We start from the raw sequence: 19,024 nt of genomic DNA, 5'->3' as shown, positions 1-19,024 counted from the left end.
AAGATAAACCATGTCATAGTATTTGGTGTCATTTTAGGTGCATTTTGTGCATTTATTTGGAAATTAACCACTAAACTGATCTTACTGTTCCCTGTTATTAAGATGTAATTCAAATGCCATAAAAATTCACTCTTTTAAGGTGTACAGTTCAGCATTTTTAGGGCATTCACAGTGTTTACAACCATCACTGCTGTCTAGTTCCAAAATTGTTCTACCCTGAAGGAAACTTCATACCCTTCATATCCATTCTTCCTCTGCCCCTAGGTCCCCCAGCAACCAGTAATATGTTTTCTGTCCTTATAGATTTGTCTGTGTTGGATATTTCAGATAAATGGAATCATATAGTATATGGCTTTCTTGGGTTTTTTTGTTTGTTTGTTTGTTTTTAGGCAGAGTCTCACTCTGTTGCCCAGGCTAGTGTGCAGTGGTGCGATCTCGGCTCACTGCAACCCCCGCGTTGTGGGTTCAAGTGATTCTTGTCCCTCAGCCTCCCAAGCAGCTGGGACTACAGGTGTGCACCACCCCACCCAGCCAATTTTTGTATTTTTAGTAGAGATAGGGTTTCACCATGTTGGCCAGGCTGATCTTGAAATCCTGGCCTCAAGTGATCTGCCTGCCTTGGCCTCCCAAAGTGCTGGGATTACAGGCGTGAGCCACTGCACCTGGCCAAGTATGTGGCTTTTTGTGTCTCGTCATTTGCTAAGCATAATTTTTTCAAGATGATTCCATATTGAAGTTTGCAGGATATACTATATTATGTTTTACCATTTGGATTAACATAATGTTAGATTCTTTACACTTTTTGCCTATATGAAATATTATACATATAATAGGCAATATGCTGTGAACATTCATGTACAAGTTTTTGTGTGACCCCTATTCTTACTACACAGAAATTTTTCATGTTGCTTAGTTGAAGGCTTTTTTTTTTTTTTTAAAGAATGTATCTGTATATACACACATTATATGTCAAATATTGAATAGTTCAAAGGTGCAGGGTACTATGCCTGGCTGTTTAGGACACCCATGTTAAGATGATAATGAGGAATGTATAATTTTAGCTGTTTCTACTGTATATAATAAACTATATTTGGAGAGTGTTTTCTGGACTTGTCTAGCTCTCAGGTGGTGAAATTTGAGCAGCCAGATATATTTGATCTCTTTAGGATAATTCACTATATTTAATATACCAGAAATGAATATGTATGATATTCCCTAACTGCAACAACTTAAATTTTTAACGAGATAGATTAAAACCTATAATATATTGCTATAAACAGTTATAATGCAGCCATTAAAATGATGCTATAGAAAAATAATTACATAAGAAAATTATTACCTGTTTATGTAAAATGGAGGAGAGAACATATTACAAAAAAGTATGATACAAAAAGTATAATATATATAAAGTATTATCTGAGAACTATTCATGTGATAAACTGCTAAAATTCTGTGTAAAAGAAGATAATGTTTATTTTTCTGGGAGGAGATACATATTTTTCATAAGATTTTTAAAAGAAATCTGATCCAGAAGGCTAAACATTTACTAATATGTTATAAAATGTTAATGGACATTATCTCTGGGTTAGTGGAATTACTGATGACACTCATTTGTATTTTCTGTTTTCTATAATAAATATGTATCAATTTTAATAAAGAGTTATGAGAGTTTAATATAATGGGAGTTGATTTTGATTTTTAGTTGTTGGTGTATGTGCTTATGTGTATGTTTGTATTTAAAGGAAGAGAGATAAACCCTACACAGAGCAAGGAGCTGTTATGAGGAGTGGGAGTGTTGGAGGGTGAAGAGAATGGGGCAGTGAAAGATACTAAAAGGATGGAAGCCAGTTAAGTAGTTGTTGGTTATTTGGGAATTTCAGAATATATCCTGTACTTTTGAATATTTGATACTTATTCTAAAAGTAGGATTTACCCTTGAGTCTTGTATTTCTTCTCATTGCTAAGCTTTATAATGTCTATTTTAGTGGAAAATTCCTCTAGCTATAATCTCTTAATGCTGCCAATCTCATTCTCATGATAGTTTTAGAATAATAGTGTAATTTTCCCCAACACAACACCCCCTGGTGTTTCTACATAAGATGCGAAAATTCCCAGAGGGGGAAAACTTCCAGTAAGGGGTGGCATTTATCTTTGATGATACTGTTTCTTTTCCCTTTTCTGAGCATTATAGTTCATGTCTTTGTAGCTAAGAGTGGAGGGAGGATTCTTTTTGTATCGTATTAGAGATTTATGTTAACATTCCTAAGTAAAATGTTAAAAACTTTTTGGAGTTAATGAACAATCTTTTATTCTGAGTATTTTGCACTGTGCATATCTGGCTTTCAAAATAGGTTAAATGGCTAAATTTGGCAATAAGATCAAGTAACACAATTCTTCACAATTATGACAGTATTCCCTAAAACATAATACATATTGGGAATGAAGCACTGATTTTGTTTTTCACTATTCCTTGCATTTGCATAATGAAGGCCGGGTGTGGTGGCTCATGCCTGTAATCCCAGCACTTTGGGAAGGCCGAGGTGGGCGGATCACCTGAGGTCAGGAGTTTGAGACCAGCCTGGTCAACATGGGGAAACCCCATCTCTACTAAAAATACAAAAATTAGCCGGGCGTGGTGGCAGGCACCTGTAATCCCAGCTACTTGGGAGGCGGAGGTAGGAGAATCACTTGACTGCAGGCTGAGGTTGCAGTGAGCCAAAATAGTGGCATTGCACTCCAGCCTGGGCAACAGGAGTGAAACTCTGTCTCCAAAAAAAAAAAAAAATTGCATAATGATGCCGTTTATGTATTGACAAGTCTAAGATGGAAGGTTTTAAAAATTGTTAATAAGTTAAACTTTTTTGAAATATTGTTTTAAACATGTTCATCAAGCAAATACACGATTACTAACAGACATCCATATTTCTGGATGGTTTGTTTGTAGCTGTCAGCATTATAGTTTCTACCTAAAAAGTCATGGATGGATGCAGAAAGTTGGACTTCTTTTTTTTGTGAAAAATGGGTCCTTTAAAATGCTTCTAATGGTCTTCTATAATATGGTATGGCTTTAGTGATACCTCCTCTGTTGATTTTCTTTTTACCACTTTGCTGGTATTTCCCAGTCTTATTTGTAGTTCTTTCTTTCCTGTATCTCTTCTTCGTGTATTGGTATTACTCGATTTTTTTTGTTTTTGTTTCTTTTTACAGGGTTTCACCATGTCACCCAGGCTGAGTGCAGTGGCGTAATTGCTCACTGCAGCCTCAACCTCTTGGGCTCAAGCAATCCTCCTACCACAGCCTCCCAAGTCCCAAGTGCTTGGGACTCCAGGAACATGCCACCATGCCTAATTTTTTATTTTTTTAATTTTATAGAGACAGAGTCTCATTATGTTGTCCAGACTGGTCTTGAACTCCTGGACCTAAGCAGTCCTCCTGCCTTGGCCCCCCAAAGTGCTGAGATTACAGTTGAGAGCCACTGTGCTCAGCCTACTCAGCTGTTAATCTTAGACTTTATTCTCTTTTCGTTTTGTGTATTTGTGGTAGAAATTTCATTCACTCCGATGACTTCACTTATTATCTATACATAATGCTGATGACTCCAGATCCAGAAGCCAGGAGTTTGAGACCAGCCTGGTCAACATAGTGACACGTCTCTACAAAAAAAAAAAAAAAATTAGCCAGGTATGGTGGCATATGCCTGTAGCTCCATACCTGTATAATCAACAGCTATTAAATATCTGCTAAGCAAACTAAACTAAGCATTTTCAAAAGTAAACTTGTGAAACCTGATGGATTTCAGTAGTTGACATCAGCATCTACTTTTGCTGAAGTCAGTAGCCTGGACATTATTTATGACACTTATTTTTTTTTCCCATCTTGCCCTTATCCATTCATTCACCAAGCCTTGTTGAGTTTATCTTCTGAGTATCTCATTGCCATCACACCAATCTAGGACACCATCATCTCTTACATAGGTGATTACAATAGCCTCCACACTGGCCTCCCTGTCTCCGTTTAGCTCATCTCCCAATATATTTTATAAAAATGATACTGTTACTTTCTCTGCTTTAATGGCTTACCATTACCTTTAAATGGAGTCTGAATCAGTGGTCTCCAAAGGGGGGTGATATACAAGATAATCTGCTAGGGTGCAGGAGGAAAATATTGGAACTTTTATTCATATTTACCTTTTTATTTGAAAAACACTAAGGCATTAATATTTAAAAGCTACTACTGTGTAATAGTTATTTAGTCATTCCTTCTTTGCTCTATATGTCAGATGGTCATTTGGTACTAAAGGTGTCCTGAGGGAAGCATGCTTTGTTCACTTTCTGCATATTGCACAATACTATAATTTGAATGTCCATCTATGCAGATTTATGAGTTATCTAGTTTATTACAAAATATGTAAGTCTGGGATTAGGGAATTTGTGGAGAAAATCAAGTGTTTAACTGCAAATAAGATCACATTGTTGTTCAGCTGGTAAGATATACAAAATCAAATCTGTTCTCATGAATTAAGAAAAGTTACGCTGATTTTGAGGTTTTAAGTGAAACTTTTTTTAAAAATTCTCATTTTTTTGTAAGGCATCCCTTTCTGCTTTGATAGCCATTAAAAATCAAATATTCAAACTGATGTTAGAACTAGATCTTTGAATCTCTGTATCACACGGTGTTAAGATCTTCAGAAATAATGAAGCATATTCAATATTTTATTTAAAATATTTGTGAGAACAAACTTTTGTACCATAAATAAAACAAATTTTAGTCTTTTTCTTATGCTCTATTTTTGGGATACAGACGATTATTTTATATAGTCATATTGTAAATCCTATAAAAATGGTAGATAAGTAAACATAGATACCAACATGGGTATGTAATTATGAATAATATTTGGAGATCTTTAGTTTAAATTCTTCCATAAAATAGCTTTCAGGGCCAGGCGTGGTAGCTCAGACTTCTACTCCCAAGCACTTTGGGTGGCTGACACAGGAAGATCGCTTGAGGCCAGGACTTCAGGACCGGCCTGGGCAACATAGCAAGACCTAACTTCTAAAAAATTAAGATAAATTAGCGGGCATGGTCGCACATGTAGCTACTCCAGAGGCTGAGGGGAGGATTGCTTGGGCCCAGGAATTTGAATTTACAGTGAGCTATGATTGTCCACTGCACTCCAGCCTGGGCCACAGAGTGAGAACCTGTCTCTTAAAAAAAAAATAAATAAATTCAGGTTTCCTGCTTTTTTTTCAGACTCATATTTTATTACTCTTATGTTTACACTCCATGCTTTAGCCATATTGGAGTTTTCTGTTTCTCAAATGGGCCACAATTTATAGGTTTTTGCACATTCTTGTCCTTCTTTTTACGTTTCAACCTTCTCTAACATAGTGATACCCAAAGTGTAGTCCTTGAACTGTTTGTTGTCAATCCAAGACAAGAAAAGAACTTGAGAATAAGCATTTAGAAACTTGAATTGCATTTTGACTTGTCATCATCACATCCAAGTGCATGATCAGTGGATTACTCTGTGAACAGGATATAGAGTAGTTCAAGTGCCATGGCAAGTTGCATGCTAATCATGCCCAGCAGGGCTGTTACAATGTGTGATATTTTGAAGTTAGTCATTTGTAACCCAAAAATGTGTAAGAATTAAGTAAAATGTGGCTGGCTTATGCCTGTAATCCCAAGACCAAAGCAGGAGGATAGCTTGAAGCCAGGAGTTTGAGACCAGCCTGGTCAACATAGTAAGACATGTCTCTACAAAAAAAAAAAAAAAAAAAAAATTAGCCAGGTATGGTGGTGGCATATGCCTGTAGTCCCAGCTACTTGGTAGGCTAAGGTGGAAGGATCACTTGAGCCTAGGAGTTTTGAGGTTTCAAGACTGCAGTGAGCCATGGTGGCACCTCTGTACATCAGCCTGGGTGACAGTGCAAGACCCTATCTCCCCCCGCCCCCCCCCAAAAAAGCAAAGCATTTATTTTTAAAATCTCGTTAATTTTAATCACACTTCTTCTCGTCCCATAAATAATTTAAAAATATATAGTAATTTTAAAATGTAAAAATCTTTTTCATTCTTTAGAATTTTATGTTTTACAAGTATTATTTAAATCCTGGAAGCAAAATTTGTATTATTTATAAGTCAGATTTACTGATGACAAAACAAACTTTACTGGACTTTTTTGACAAGCAAAGATACACTTTTTTGAATGCGATAGCAGTAGTAAACCAAATGATGACAATGGAAGTAATTTCAAAGAGATACAGATCAAAAGAATTTGTACTAGTTTTCTTGGAAAGTATTATGTGTCCTATGTTTAGTTTTTAGCCATAATTGATGGGCGAAGTGCTAAAACCAAAACCAAAGTGGGTTGTTTGGAGATACACTGGCTATTTAAACAATATAAAATGATCAAAATTTAATTGGTAGTTGTAGGCATGAATGTTCAAAACGAATTCATCAAATATGTTCAAAACCAAATTCATTATTTGAAAGAATATTACAAAGATGACCGGAGCAGATGTTCAGGATTTCACATGTGATCACTAGTATTTTTGGGGTTTCTGATAGTCTGACTTGAGGTTGCTAACATTAAAAAAAACTGCATACAAATGACAAGACAAAACATGTTTGCTTGGAAATGTTGGATGAATCTGTAGTAAAGAAGATAGTTCACATACCACTTTCCAGCAACACCATGATAGCTTGATGTGTTTAGGGACAGGACAGTGATACAGAAGACTAACTCTCAGACAAATAAGATCCTGCAAAGGAATTTTTGTTACAATTTGATGAACACATTGGTTTTGCTAACATAGGAAGTAACAATTTATTTTTCAGCTTCATTGCTGACATACAGCTTGCTCTGAACTATATAACACTTGCAAAGGGTTACAGTATCAACAAATGTGGTTTGGAGTTTTGCTTTACTTTTATAGGAATATATTCTAATTATGCAGGCACAGTAATAAGAAAAACATACTGAAGCTTGTACCAGAATGTAAATCGGTGTCCTGCTTCTTTCATTGAGAAAGTCTTGCTTTGTCAGCTGAACTAAACAGTGTTCTTGCTATATCAGCTGAATTCACAGTATAGTACACTAAAAGTGTGAATTTATTATTAAACACTAATTCATTACATTTGAGGTTTCTAAAAAATTAGATACTGTAATTTGGGAGTTAGCTGATCAGCTGTTATCAGATGCTAGGGTGTACATTTGTCTTCAAACTGACCTTTTCAGTCAAGAGTATTTGAATTTTGGGATGAACTCTTGGTGTTTTTGCAAGATAAGAAACCAGTTTGGTCCCCAGCTTTTCAAATATGTGAGTTAGCTTTTTGTCTGATGGCCTTATTCTTTATTTTTTAAGTGATCTTAGCTTTCCATGCAAAGAAGGAATGTCAGTTGGCCGGGCGCAGTGGCTCATGCCTGTAATCCCTGCACTTTGGGAGGCCGGGGCAGGTGGATCACGAGGTCAGGAGCTCAAGGCCAGCCTGGCCAACATGGTGAAACCCTGTCTCTACTAAAAATACAAAAATTAGCCGGGCATGGTGGCAGGCGCCTGTAATCCCAGCTACTCAGGAGGCTGAGGCAGGAAAATCGCTTGAACCCAGGAGGCGGAGGTTGCAGTGAGCCAGAAGGCTTTGCAATGGCAGATAAGATCAGGTGACAAAAATGAAAGTTGGATTTTTGAGGAGAAAGTTACCTTAGCTCGTTATAAAGGGTTCTACGATATAGTAACAACTATCAGTAAAGTAGATGGTGATCTTGGTATTGCACATTTGAAAAGGTTACAATCAAATACCTTACAAATTTGATAGGACACTTTTATTTTCTATCACAAGAAAATTCATAGGTAAGAAATTCATAGATGAGGAATCAATTTTTAAAACGAGAAGTCACTTTCGATTTAACTGTAAATTTGCTGGATAAATTATTGGAAATGGATACCAGTCAGTGAAGGATTGAAAACAAATTTTGAAAAGCAAATTTTCTACATTTTTGACAAAAGTTTTTAAAAATGAATGTCCGAGCTTGTTGAAATTGCATTAAAATCACTGCTATTTCTGTCCTTTGAGACTGTTTTCTCTGATTGCTATTAAAACAAAACACAGAAAGAGTTTAGATATACATTATCCCTTGTTGAGTAGCATTGTCCTCGGTCCAACCTAGATTAACAAATGTAGTAACTGGCTTTCAAGATAGCCCCCAGTGAACCCTACCTCCTGATGTTTGCACTGTGTATAATCCTCTCACACAACATACCAAGTTGATATGTGTGAACAATAGAATAAGGTCAGTGTGATAGTATGTCACTTTTGAGGTTGCGTTATGACCGACACTGCAGCTTCTGTCTCGGTTGCTCTGTCAGTTTGTCTCTGGAAGCCAGCTGCCATGTGGTGAACAGGCCAGTGGAGAGGCCCAACATAGTGAGGAACTGAGGCTGTTGTCATCAGTCATGTGAGTGAGCTTAGAAGCAGATTCTCCAGCCCAGTTAAGCCTTCAGATGACTGAAGCCCCAACCAACATCTTGATTAAAAGCTCATGAGAAGCCCCAAATCATAATCACCCACCTAAGCTGCTTCTAAATTCCTGACCAACGGAAACTTTGAGATAAGAATTGTGTGTAAGTTTGGGGGTAATTTTTAATAGAATAATACAGCAAACAAGAAGCAAACTCATTTGTTACATTAAAAACTTTAAATACTGACATATGTGCTGTTCAGAGGGTATGAACTGGTGTTTAAGGAATTGCTGTTTTACTTACAACTTTTGATTAAGTTAGAATTATGGCATAACAAAATTATCAATATGGTAGCAATTTTCTGTATTGATTGCCTGTATGCATACTTATAGTGGAGAATTTGCCACTGATGTAACTCTTTTCTTTTTTTCTATTTATAATTTTATGGGCCTGAATCTAATAAAACATTTGGACTTGTATTTTGTATGACCTTTTTAACTTTTATTTTTCCAGCAGTTCATTTTAATTTTACTTTTTAAAAGTGTTGGTCCATGAAAGATTGTAATTTTGAAGAAGGAAAGTGGTTTTTCACCACAGATAGTCTGGGCAATCTAGGCCAGGCACAATGCTCACATCTGTAATCCTAGCACTTTGGGAGGCCGAGGTGGGTGGATCGCTTGAGCCCAAGAGTTTGAGACCAGCCTGGGCAACATGGTGAAACCCCGTCTCTGAAAAAAGAAATACAAAATAATTTGCCCGGTGTGGTGGCCACATACGTGTAGTCCCAGCTACTCAGGAAGCTGAGGTGGGAGGATCTCTTGAGCCCAGGAAGCCGAAGCCACAGTGAGCTGTGATTGCACCACTGCACTCCAGTCTGGGTGACAAGAGTGAGACCCCATCTCAAAAAAAAAAAAAAAAAAGATAATCTGGGAGATCTGTCCTATCGTAGTTCTCATAGTATCCATCACTGACCTTATTTTACTGATCATCTTGCTTTATTATTAGTTATATTCCCTTTTAACCAAAAGCTCTATGAAGGGCAGAGTCCATGTTTGTGTTTGCTGTTACATCTTCAGTATCCAGAACAGTGTTCGTTACTTAACACCTACTCAGTAGATATTGGTCGAAAGAATTAATGGTACTTTTACATTTTTTTCATTGTGTGGGAATAATGATTAACTTCTACAGTTACAAATAAGTTGCTACTATAACCATATGTCCTTGGGGAATGTTAATTTTTTTAAGCTCAATAGAAAATATTCTTGTCATTTTTCTTGCTGAATACTAGGGATTTTAATAAAATGTTTATATTTCCACAGCACAACCAGTGTCTCTGAAGAAGATGTCTCAAGTAGATATTCTCGAACAGATAGAAGTGGGTTCCCTAGATATAACAGGGATGCAAATGTTTCAGGTACTCTGGTTTCAAGTAGCACACTGGAAAAGAAAATTGAAGATCTTGAAAAGGTATGGATTATAAGTTATTTAAGATTGATAAAATTAATATACCATTAGAATTCTTTTGTTTCATAGCAACTGAGTGAGAAAGGAAATAATATTCCTTAACATTTAATATGTGTGCTTTTCTGCCAACTGTTACCTTTAATATATTAAAAGCCCTTGTTTTTGAAGTGGTTAGAAGTCTGAGCTGGCAAATATATACTACTGTGTATTTATTATATTGTCTGAATAGATCTTCATTTGTAACTTTACAAATTACAGGAGTAAATCTGAGTTAGGTCCATCTTTGGTGTTTGAAACAATTTTGTCTAAGAATATGCCTGTTTAAAAGTGTCTTTCAGTACAAGTCAGATGACTCTTGGCATAAATTTATTAACCATAGGGTCTCAGATTTGTGCCATAGACATTCAACCCCTAAAATTAGCAATGGTGTTGAATACTTTTGTAATTGTTGAAAATGTGTTTTGTTTTACTTGAGATTATTCTCTATATTATTAAAGATCTAATTTATATATGTTATGTAAAGAAATTTCATTTTTAAAACTTGTTTCTATTTTATAACATTTATGATTTTTTGAGGTCACATTTCTAAGCTTTAACAACAGTTTCTTCTTGGAATTATTATTTCATCGTTTTATTTATTTTTATTTATTTATTTAGTTTTGAGACAGAGTTTCGCTCTTGTTGCCTAAGCTGGAGTACAATGGCTCAGTATCGGCTCACTGCAACCTCCACTTCCCAGGTTCAAGTGTTTCTTCTGCCTCAGCCTTCCAAGTAACTGGGATTACAGGCATGCACCACCAAGCCCGGCTAATTCTTTTTTTGTATTTTTAGTAGAGAAGGGGTTTCACCATGTTGGTCAGGCTGGTCTTGAATTCCTAACCTCAGGTGATCCACCCGCCTCGGCTTCCTAAAATGCTGGAATTACAGGCGTGAGCCACTGTGCCCAGCCTATTATTTCATAATTTTAAATTAAAAAGTTTAGACAATATGTAATCTAATAGTTTTGAAGAGAGTTGCCCAGAAAGGCTTCGTGAGTTCCACAAGAGTTTGGATTGAATTGCTAGTAGTTGGCAGCAGCTAAGGGATATGGATGGTTGATTGCTCTGTAGGAGGTTTAGTAGGAAAGAAGCCAAGTTCTAGGCAAGGCCTTTTGAGCTCTGCTTCCCTTTTGCCCCCAAGGTGGCTGACCAAGCCCAGTGCCCTGGATTCTAAATAAGATGTCTTTGAAAAAGATGTTGCATTGTTTAAAGAAAAAAAAAATTAAAAATCAGTAATCTATTTTAGTTCCTTCTTTTTATCCATTATCAGTTAACTGGCAGAGCCAGAAGTAAAACTGAGGACCATTGTTTTTCTGTTTAGAGTTTCTATTGGGCCATCTCCTTTAAACTTTGTATTTTTAAGAAAAATTAATTTTGAATTATTTCAAACAAGATACCCATTAAAAAATAAGGTAGTTCATAACTTATAGTGGTGATAAGCTAAATAAGTTAAATCACAGGCCGGGCACAGTGGCTCACGCTTGTAATCCCAGCACTTTGGTAGGCTGAGGCGGGCAGATCACTTGAGGTCAGGAGTTCGAGACCAGCCTGGCCAACATGGCAAAGCCCCATCTGTACTAAAAATATGAAAATTACCCAGGCATGGTGGTATGCACCTGTAATTCCAGCTACTTGGGAGGCTGAGGCAGGAGAATCGCTTGAACCCAGGAGGTGGAGGTTGCAGTGAGCCAAGGTGCCATTGTACTCCAGCCTGGGTGACAAGAGTGAAACACTGCCACACATACATACATACATACATACACACACACACACACACACACACACACGAGGTTAAATCATTGAGTCTATTACATTAGTTTTGTTAAAGACTTGTGTAAACATAGCTTTACTCAGGAGCATCCTAATATCTCCTGTGCATTCTCTGATTCCTTTTGTGGTGGGATCTTTGTTCCTTCACCAAATGTCTTAAGGGATTCATTGGAAATCTTCATGTATGTAAGATATTTTACCAAATTGGGGAGATATATGCCATTTAGGAAGATTATAAATAACCAATTACTTCCTAATTACTGGTTTTTAATTGTATCTACCAGGAAGTAGTAAGAGAAAGACAAGAAAACCTAAGACTTGTGAGACTGATGCAAGATAAAGAGGAAATGATTGGAAAACTCAAAGAAGAAATTGATTTATTAAATAGAGTAAGTATTTCACCATATTTCAGGTTTGGAGGGGTTTTTTTTTGGCAATTGGATGAAAATATATAAATATGAAGAAATTATTAATTGCATTATTCACTTTGTTCTTTTGTTAGTGAAATAATAATTAGTAAGAAGTATCATTTTCTTCCAAAAACTGATTTCCTTTGGGCAGTTATCAGTTTAGCTCACTTAATTTTATTCTTTTGGAGATAGACTGATTTATGGTTTGTTCTGTGTTTTGTTAAAATCTGAGGGTGACAGGCGCTTTGTCACTACCATATGTAAGGGCACTGGCACAGAGTTGCCTCAAGAAATATCTAAAATTGGCCAGGCGCAGTGGCTCACACCTGTAATCTCAGCACTTTGGGAGGCCGAGGAGGGCGGATCACGTGAAGTCAGGAGTTCGAGACCAGCCTGGCCAACATGGTAAAACCCCGACTCTACTAAAAATATGAAAAATTAGCTGGGCATGGTGGTGGGCACCTGTAATCTCAGCTACTCAGAAGGTTGAGGCAGGAGAATTGCTCGATCCCAGGAGGTGGAGGTTGCAGTGAGCCAAGATTGCGCTGCTGCACGCCAGCCTGGGCAGCAAGAGTAAGACTCTGTCTCAAAAAAAAAAAAAATAAATAAAAAACCACTAAAATTGGTACTCTTTATTATTATTATTATTATTTTTTGAGAAGGAGTCTCTCTCTGTTGCCCAGGCTGGAGTTCAGTGGCGCGATCTCAGCTCACTGCAACCTCCACCCCCCGGGTTCAAGTGATTCAAATTGATTACATCAAGATTTATTATTTTAAACTGCAAGAATAAATCTATAAATGTCTGCTTTTTTAATAGTAAAGAGTCTGTCTTGAAATAATGTTTCTTGTAACTAAAACTTATGGTGAATTTGTTTTAACCAGATGGTTGTGTATTTGGGACAAGGATTAATACAGGGAAAAAAGAGCTGGATCATATGCTTTTAAAGCTGGAGAGCGAATACTTAATTTAGTGGCTTTGAATTAATTTTAGCTCTAAAACCTTTCCTTCAAAATGTAGAAAAGTCCAACATATAAATTGATCTGGAGCTGAAAACAAAATTGATCCAGATCAAGATACTCCAGATCCCCTTTTCCGTAGGCCTCAGTTTTGTCACCTCTCCAGAGTGTTATCCCCATTGTACACCTTTAAAGATCAGACAGTGGTAGGAGTGCATCTAGAACTTGTACCTGCACCTTTTGATGACTAATTTGACACAAGGTTGCAACCTAGGGCTCAATACCACATATGGCTTGCATGGGTAGTTTTTTTTTTGCCTCAGTTTTAGGGAGGGGAAGTGGAGTTTGTTTAGCTAAAAAACTAACTTATTTATGATGATTAAAAATTGGAAGATTCACAATTTTAAAATTCTGACTTTTGGCTTCCTTTGAAAAACTGAAAGATCTGTAAGAGTTGGCCTATACACTTGTTGTAAGAATGAAGAGTCAAGTAATGGATGCTCATTTTTGGTGGGGCATATTACATCTAAAGTTGTTTTCAGAGCTTGCCCTCATTTCAAAATTAATTGGTTGTATGAATTATTTTTTAATGTGTATTAAGTGTTTTCATCTCTCCTCAAATATTTTTAAGTATTTTTAAAGTGTCTTTTTTTTTTCTTAAGGACCTAGATGACATAGAAGATGAAAATGAACAGCTAAAGCAGGAAAATAAAACTCTTTTGAAAGTTGTTGGTCAGCTGACCAGGTAGAGGATTCAAGACTCAATGTGGAAAAAATATTTTAAACTACTGATTGAATGTTAATGGTCAATGCTAGCACAATATTCCTATGCTGCAATACATTAAAATAACTAAGCAAGTATATTTATTTCTAGCAAACAGATGTTTGTTTTCAAAATACTTCTTTTTCATTATTGGTTTTAAAAAAGCATCATCCTTTTATCTCACAAATAAGTAATATCTTTCAGTTATTAAATGATAGATAATGCCTTTTTGGTTTTGTGTGGTATTCAACTAATACATGGTTTAAAGTCACAGCCGTTTGAATATATTTTATCTTTGGTAGTACATGTTCTCCCTTAGGAATATACATAGTCTTTGTTTACATGAGTTCAAATACTTTTGGGATGTTACCTTCACATGTCTTATTACTGATGTGTGCAACCTTTTATGTGTTGATGACTCACTCATAAAGGTTTTTGTCTACTGTCATTTGTTCTTTCCACTTATTCTAAGCATTTAGAGTAATAGAGTCATACTTTTGTATAACAGCAACCTTTTAAAAGGAAAGCTCTTATAAAGTCACTGTCATGTTTTAGTTGACTAAATATAAATTTAAGAGAATACTTGAATTGTGCTATAGTAAATAAAAATTTACTATTTTGTGTTTGAATATTGAAAAATTGAATCACGTTAACTCCTGAAAAACATACAATTGTAATTTCAATGTAAAATTTCTTATGTAGGTACTACCTTTTTTTATCGTTCCAAGGTTTGCTAGTGAACACAGGATATTTTAAAAGTTTTTTATTCTTCGGGCCTGGAAAGTGTACAAAGTCAGTGTAGGAGAAAAAAATCCATATTTTTATATTAGCATGCACACTAAAAACCAAAATATTATTCATACTTAAAACATTCATACAAAACAATATGTAAGCAGAAGTAGTACTAAAATACTTTGCCTAATTTCTAAGTTGAAGAATAACACTGGGACACAGTTTTTTCATATGAGAGAATATTCCGCTATTTCAAATTTAAGGGATTTTCTTCCTAACATTGAAATTTTAAAAACAGAGTTACTTCTAAATAATTATACAAATTTTTTCTTCTATTAAATATTATTATTTAGAATTGTTTTTGTATTACATATTCATGTTAAGAACCCCGTCTTCCCTTAAAATACATTAAAATTATGACATTTTTGCTTTGTGATTGAATTTCAAATAGCAGTATGGTATCCTTTTATCTAGTTAATATATGAAAGTGGCTTGAATATAGTCAAATCCATTTTAGGTACTCTACTGACTTTTTCCTTCACTTACCAAGCCCTTTTATTGTTCACTGTTAGAAAAATAGAGAAGGTAAGACAGCTGGGGGAAAATGTGGAGTAAATGATAAGTATCAAATGTTGAATTCTAAAAGTCTCTACATTTACCTAGGTTGGCTTTCTCCCTTCCCCAGTTCAGAAGTTTCCAGCTTGGCCAATCATCAGAATCACTTGAGGAACTTAGAAAGAACTCCCTGGCTGTAGCTCCTATGTAGGTTTAGGTTGAGACTCTGGACTCCACAATTTTTAAAGGTTACCATCTGAGGTTTCTGATCATAGTCTACTTTTGAAGCAGTTGCTGCTGTTTCTTTATTCCATTGAACACCCTGGAATTGACATAATTTTATCTATCAGCATTTCTCCCCTTTTAGTTTATTTAATAATTAACCCGGTCTCCAGGGCAGTTTTCATATGACCATGTATATATTCACTGCTCACAAAAAAGTTTAATGTTAGATTACCAAATTTAATATAGTTGCAGAATTACTGCATAAGGGCTTCCCTTCTTGGAGACTCTTACCCAGCATGGGAACAGTGATCTGCCCACATGACAGGGTGGTATGCCAGGCATAGTTAACTGCTTTTGGTTGTGAGGTACTCATCTTCCTTTAGTTATCCTTAGTTATGTGGCACACATGTCCTTATTGCCTAGTTCCTCATCCACACTTTGGATCTTGTGAAAATGCTGTTAGTATCCAACCTTAAAATATATTAGTATATGGGTTTTTATTAAAAGAATTACTTTGAATTTTCTATTTAATTCATATGTAAATAAAGGAACATTTCATTTCACTTAAAAAAATTATATCAGTTATTAGGCTGGGTGCAGTGGCTCATGCCTGTAATCCCAGCACTTTGGGAGGCCAAGGCAGGTGGATTACCAGAGTTCGGGAGTTCGAGACCAGCTTGACCAACATGGAGAAACCCCGTCTCTACTAAAAATACAAAATTAGCCAGGTGTGGTGGCGCATGCCTGTAATCCTGGCTACTCAGGAGGCTGAGGCAGGAGAATCGCTTGAAAACCCAGGAGACAGAGGTTGCGGTGAGCTGAGATTGCGCCATTGTACTCCAGCCTGGGCAAGAAGAGCGAAACTCTGTCTCTAAAAAAAAAAAAAAAAAAAAAAAAAATTATTAATACTTTTAAAGACTGAGCTGTTTAAGAATTTTTTGGGGAACATTTCTAGCAGTGATTTTTTTGGCCTTTAATGATAGCGTAAAGACAGGAGCCTTACAACTTAGGCAAAGCATTTCACATGCAGTCCTTCTTCCATCTCAAAATATGTATTTATTTTACATACAGAATTTTACACTAACCATTGAAAAATAAAGTAGGATCTGCTACAGTTTCACCTGAAAATTTATAAAAAGTGTTGAGATTGGTAGAAGGTAGTTTTTAAGTACATGTGCACTACCCTAAAAGACTTGTCTATTGTCAATAAAGTGTTAGTATTTGTGAAATTATTATTCCTGTTCAGAAATACTATTTCTTAAATCTCCTGGGAATTTGTGGCATAATAAAGCACATTCAAAGTTCTAATGTGTTTATGAGCTCATTTTCAAAATAGTAAGTTTGTCATCTTTAAAATGAACATGACTTGCCTCCTTGATTTCTGAAATGAATTAATTGAAGATTGCTATAGTAATCTTTATTTCATCTTTCTAGAGTTGTTGGCAATTTTATTATACAACAGTTACCATTAGAGAAGGGGGGAAGGGCTTTTGGGTGTGTATTTGTAGGTACTAAGGGATTTACTAAATATAGTAGATTAGCACTGTCACACTTGTTCAAGTAGTTTCAAACATAGAAAATTAAGTATCAGGTATGTGGAGCAATGTAGTTTTTTTTTTCTTCAGTTTAAAAAATTTTTAATTGTGGTAGAAGCAATGTATTCTTAAGGTGAAAAACCTACCTCGGTTACATGTGGTTTGTGTTTTTTGGATTAATCTGGATTTTATAATTAGAAATAAAAATGTAAGATTTTGAATCCACTTAATTTCTTGAAAATAGTACAAGTCAGTGTAATAGAGAAGCATTCATATATTCAACACTGTAAGACAAAACAGCAGAGACCTTGGATTTGATAATTGATCTGATATCCTGGACAGTATTCATATGTACAGTGATAGGTATCTTTCTTTGGAGTTTTTTTTTGTGCATATGTGTATAGTTTTATGGGTTCTGAGTTGGTGACCAGGAAGTTCCATGTAGTGCTGGCACTTACTTAATAACTATTCATGATATTGTTAATAACTTGTTATAGGATTGTATTCCCAATTACAGTCTCTAAGATTGTAATTGATATTATCTGAGAAGTAGTGTGACAACTTTCTTTTGTTGTTACATTAAGCCGAAAACATAATACTAATAGACAACTAACAGTTTGCTTATCAGGCACATCAACTAGGGCACCTCCCCCCATGCTAAGTTTCTCCTGGATATATGGAAGTTGATTGTTTCCCAGTTTAAAAACTTGAACTAATATTTCCTAAGAAAATCTGAGTCCATATTGTTCTTATTTTACTTAGTTAGAATCTCATAGCATGTTAAAGTCATATCCTTATCCCCACTAAAAATAACTATGTCTATGTGAGAGGAATATTGTATGTGGGAGCTGTATTAAATACTATTATAGGTGTTACAGAATCTTTAAATAAATGGACATGGACCAACTTTCCATCTAGTAGTGTACAATCTATATAGTGCATGTCAGTAGCACAAAATGCAGTCTTAGCATTAGCCTGTCTAATCTGAATAGTTTACTCAAAAGTACTTCTTTGTGTTAAGTATTCAGCCACTGTTTTTAGATCTAGTTAATAGGTTCTATTTAATTTGCTACAACATTTACTGAATGGTGGAGTGAAAAAACTGATGCATATTGGGAAATATCTACCATTTTTTAAAGATAATGTTAATTAGGAAAAGAACACTTTTAAGGAATTTATAGCAGTGATGAAATGAATTCAGTTATATCAGATACACCAAACTGTTGATGGTATTTAAATGTGACTTCAAGTTAGTATTTCTGTATATATTATTGATTACTGGTTTGTTTTTAGATATGTAAGTCTGTTCTAATCTACAGTTCACATATCGACAGTTACTCTGGTAATAATAGAATGTTAGTGATGATCACTTGGTGGATGTTGATTAAGTGCCTGTGTTTTGTTTCCTCCTCTGGATACCAAATAGGTGTATGCTACTTTTTTGGTGAACTTATTTCTTGGAAGATTTGGCTATGCTATTCAGGGTTTTTATTCTTATGTTTTTCTTCTAAAGTTAAGTAGCATCCTGCTGCTACCATGTTAAAGCTAAAATTTAACTTTTGCTGAAGAATCAGCTAATTCAGGTAATCCAAATATTTGTGGAAAAACATCTGGATAATTTATTGAACACATTAGTATTGTGTAGACAGCTTTGATCATTCCCATTTCATAGGTTTTTATTGTGGAATAGTCAACTTAATATAGATTCACTTTCAATTTGCATGTATAAAGTAATACTCAATAAAATTTTTTTCATTTATTTTTCAACAGTGGTTATTTTTTTTCTTCCTGTACTATCAGTAAAATCCTGACTATGAGTTTTACTTTTGAAGCTAAAGGATAATGCTGGTAATCTAATTATGTACCTCTTACAGAAACCATATGCAGCACTTTAAAAATCTTTATTTGGTATATTATTTTAGGTGGACAATGATTTAAGACTCAAAGCCATCATGTTAAGGTCTAAATACATTAGTGGTGGGGTTTCTCGAATAAATGAGGAAGTGCACAAAAGTTCAGCCTGACTGAAAATTTTAATTGTGTTTTAAAACTACATGAATAATTTCTTGATTCAAAATCAGAACTCTTATAAACTAAATCTGATGGTGTCCAAAG

At 35.3% G+C, this 19,024-nt stretch overlaps 1 protein-coding gene across 3 annotated transcripts in view; it reads left to right on the top strand.

The window, feature by feature from the left end:
- PAWR (pro-apoptotic WT1 regulator) overlaps window positions 1-16,682 on the top strand; it is a 100,688-nt gene extending 84,006 nt beyond the window's left edge. Inside the window, exons 4-6 of one of the 3 annotated variants that reach the window (XR_008538520.2) lie at window positions 1,743-3,059; window positions 8,368-8,622; window positions 9,780-9,928. Coding sequence is in view for 1 of the 3 variants with exons in the window: in XM_016923906.4 (XP_016779395.1) it covers window positions 9,780-9,927; window positions 12,017-12,121; window positions 13,762-13,848 (340 nt within the window). In the remaining 2 variants the exon portion in view is untranslated. Of the gene's footprint in view, window positions 1-1,742; window positions 8,623-9,779; window positions 9,929-12,016; window positions 12,122-13,761 lie in introns of those variants that run through there. The other 2 variants (XM_016923906.4, XR_008538519.2) reach the window with 2 other exon arrangements.
- The last annotated feature ends 2,342 nt before the right edge of the window (window positions 16,683-19,024 follow it).

Source organism: Pan troglodytes, chromosome 10 (genome assembly GCF_028858775.2).
Source record: "Pan troglodytes isolate AG18354 chromosome 10, NHGRI_mPanTro3-v2.0_pri, whole genome shotgun sequence".
NCBI lineage: Eukaryota > Metazoa > Chordata > Mammalia > Primates > Hominidae > Pan > Pan troglodytes.
The sequence above is the reverse complement of the archived record's forward strand: the minus strand, read 5'-3'. Positions and strand labels throughout refer to the sequence as shown.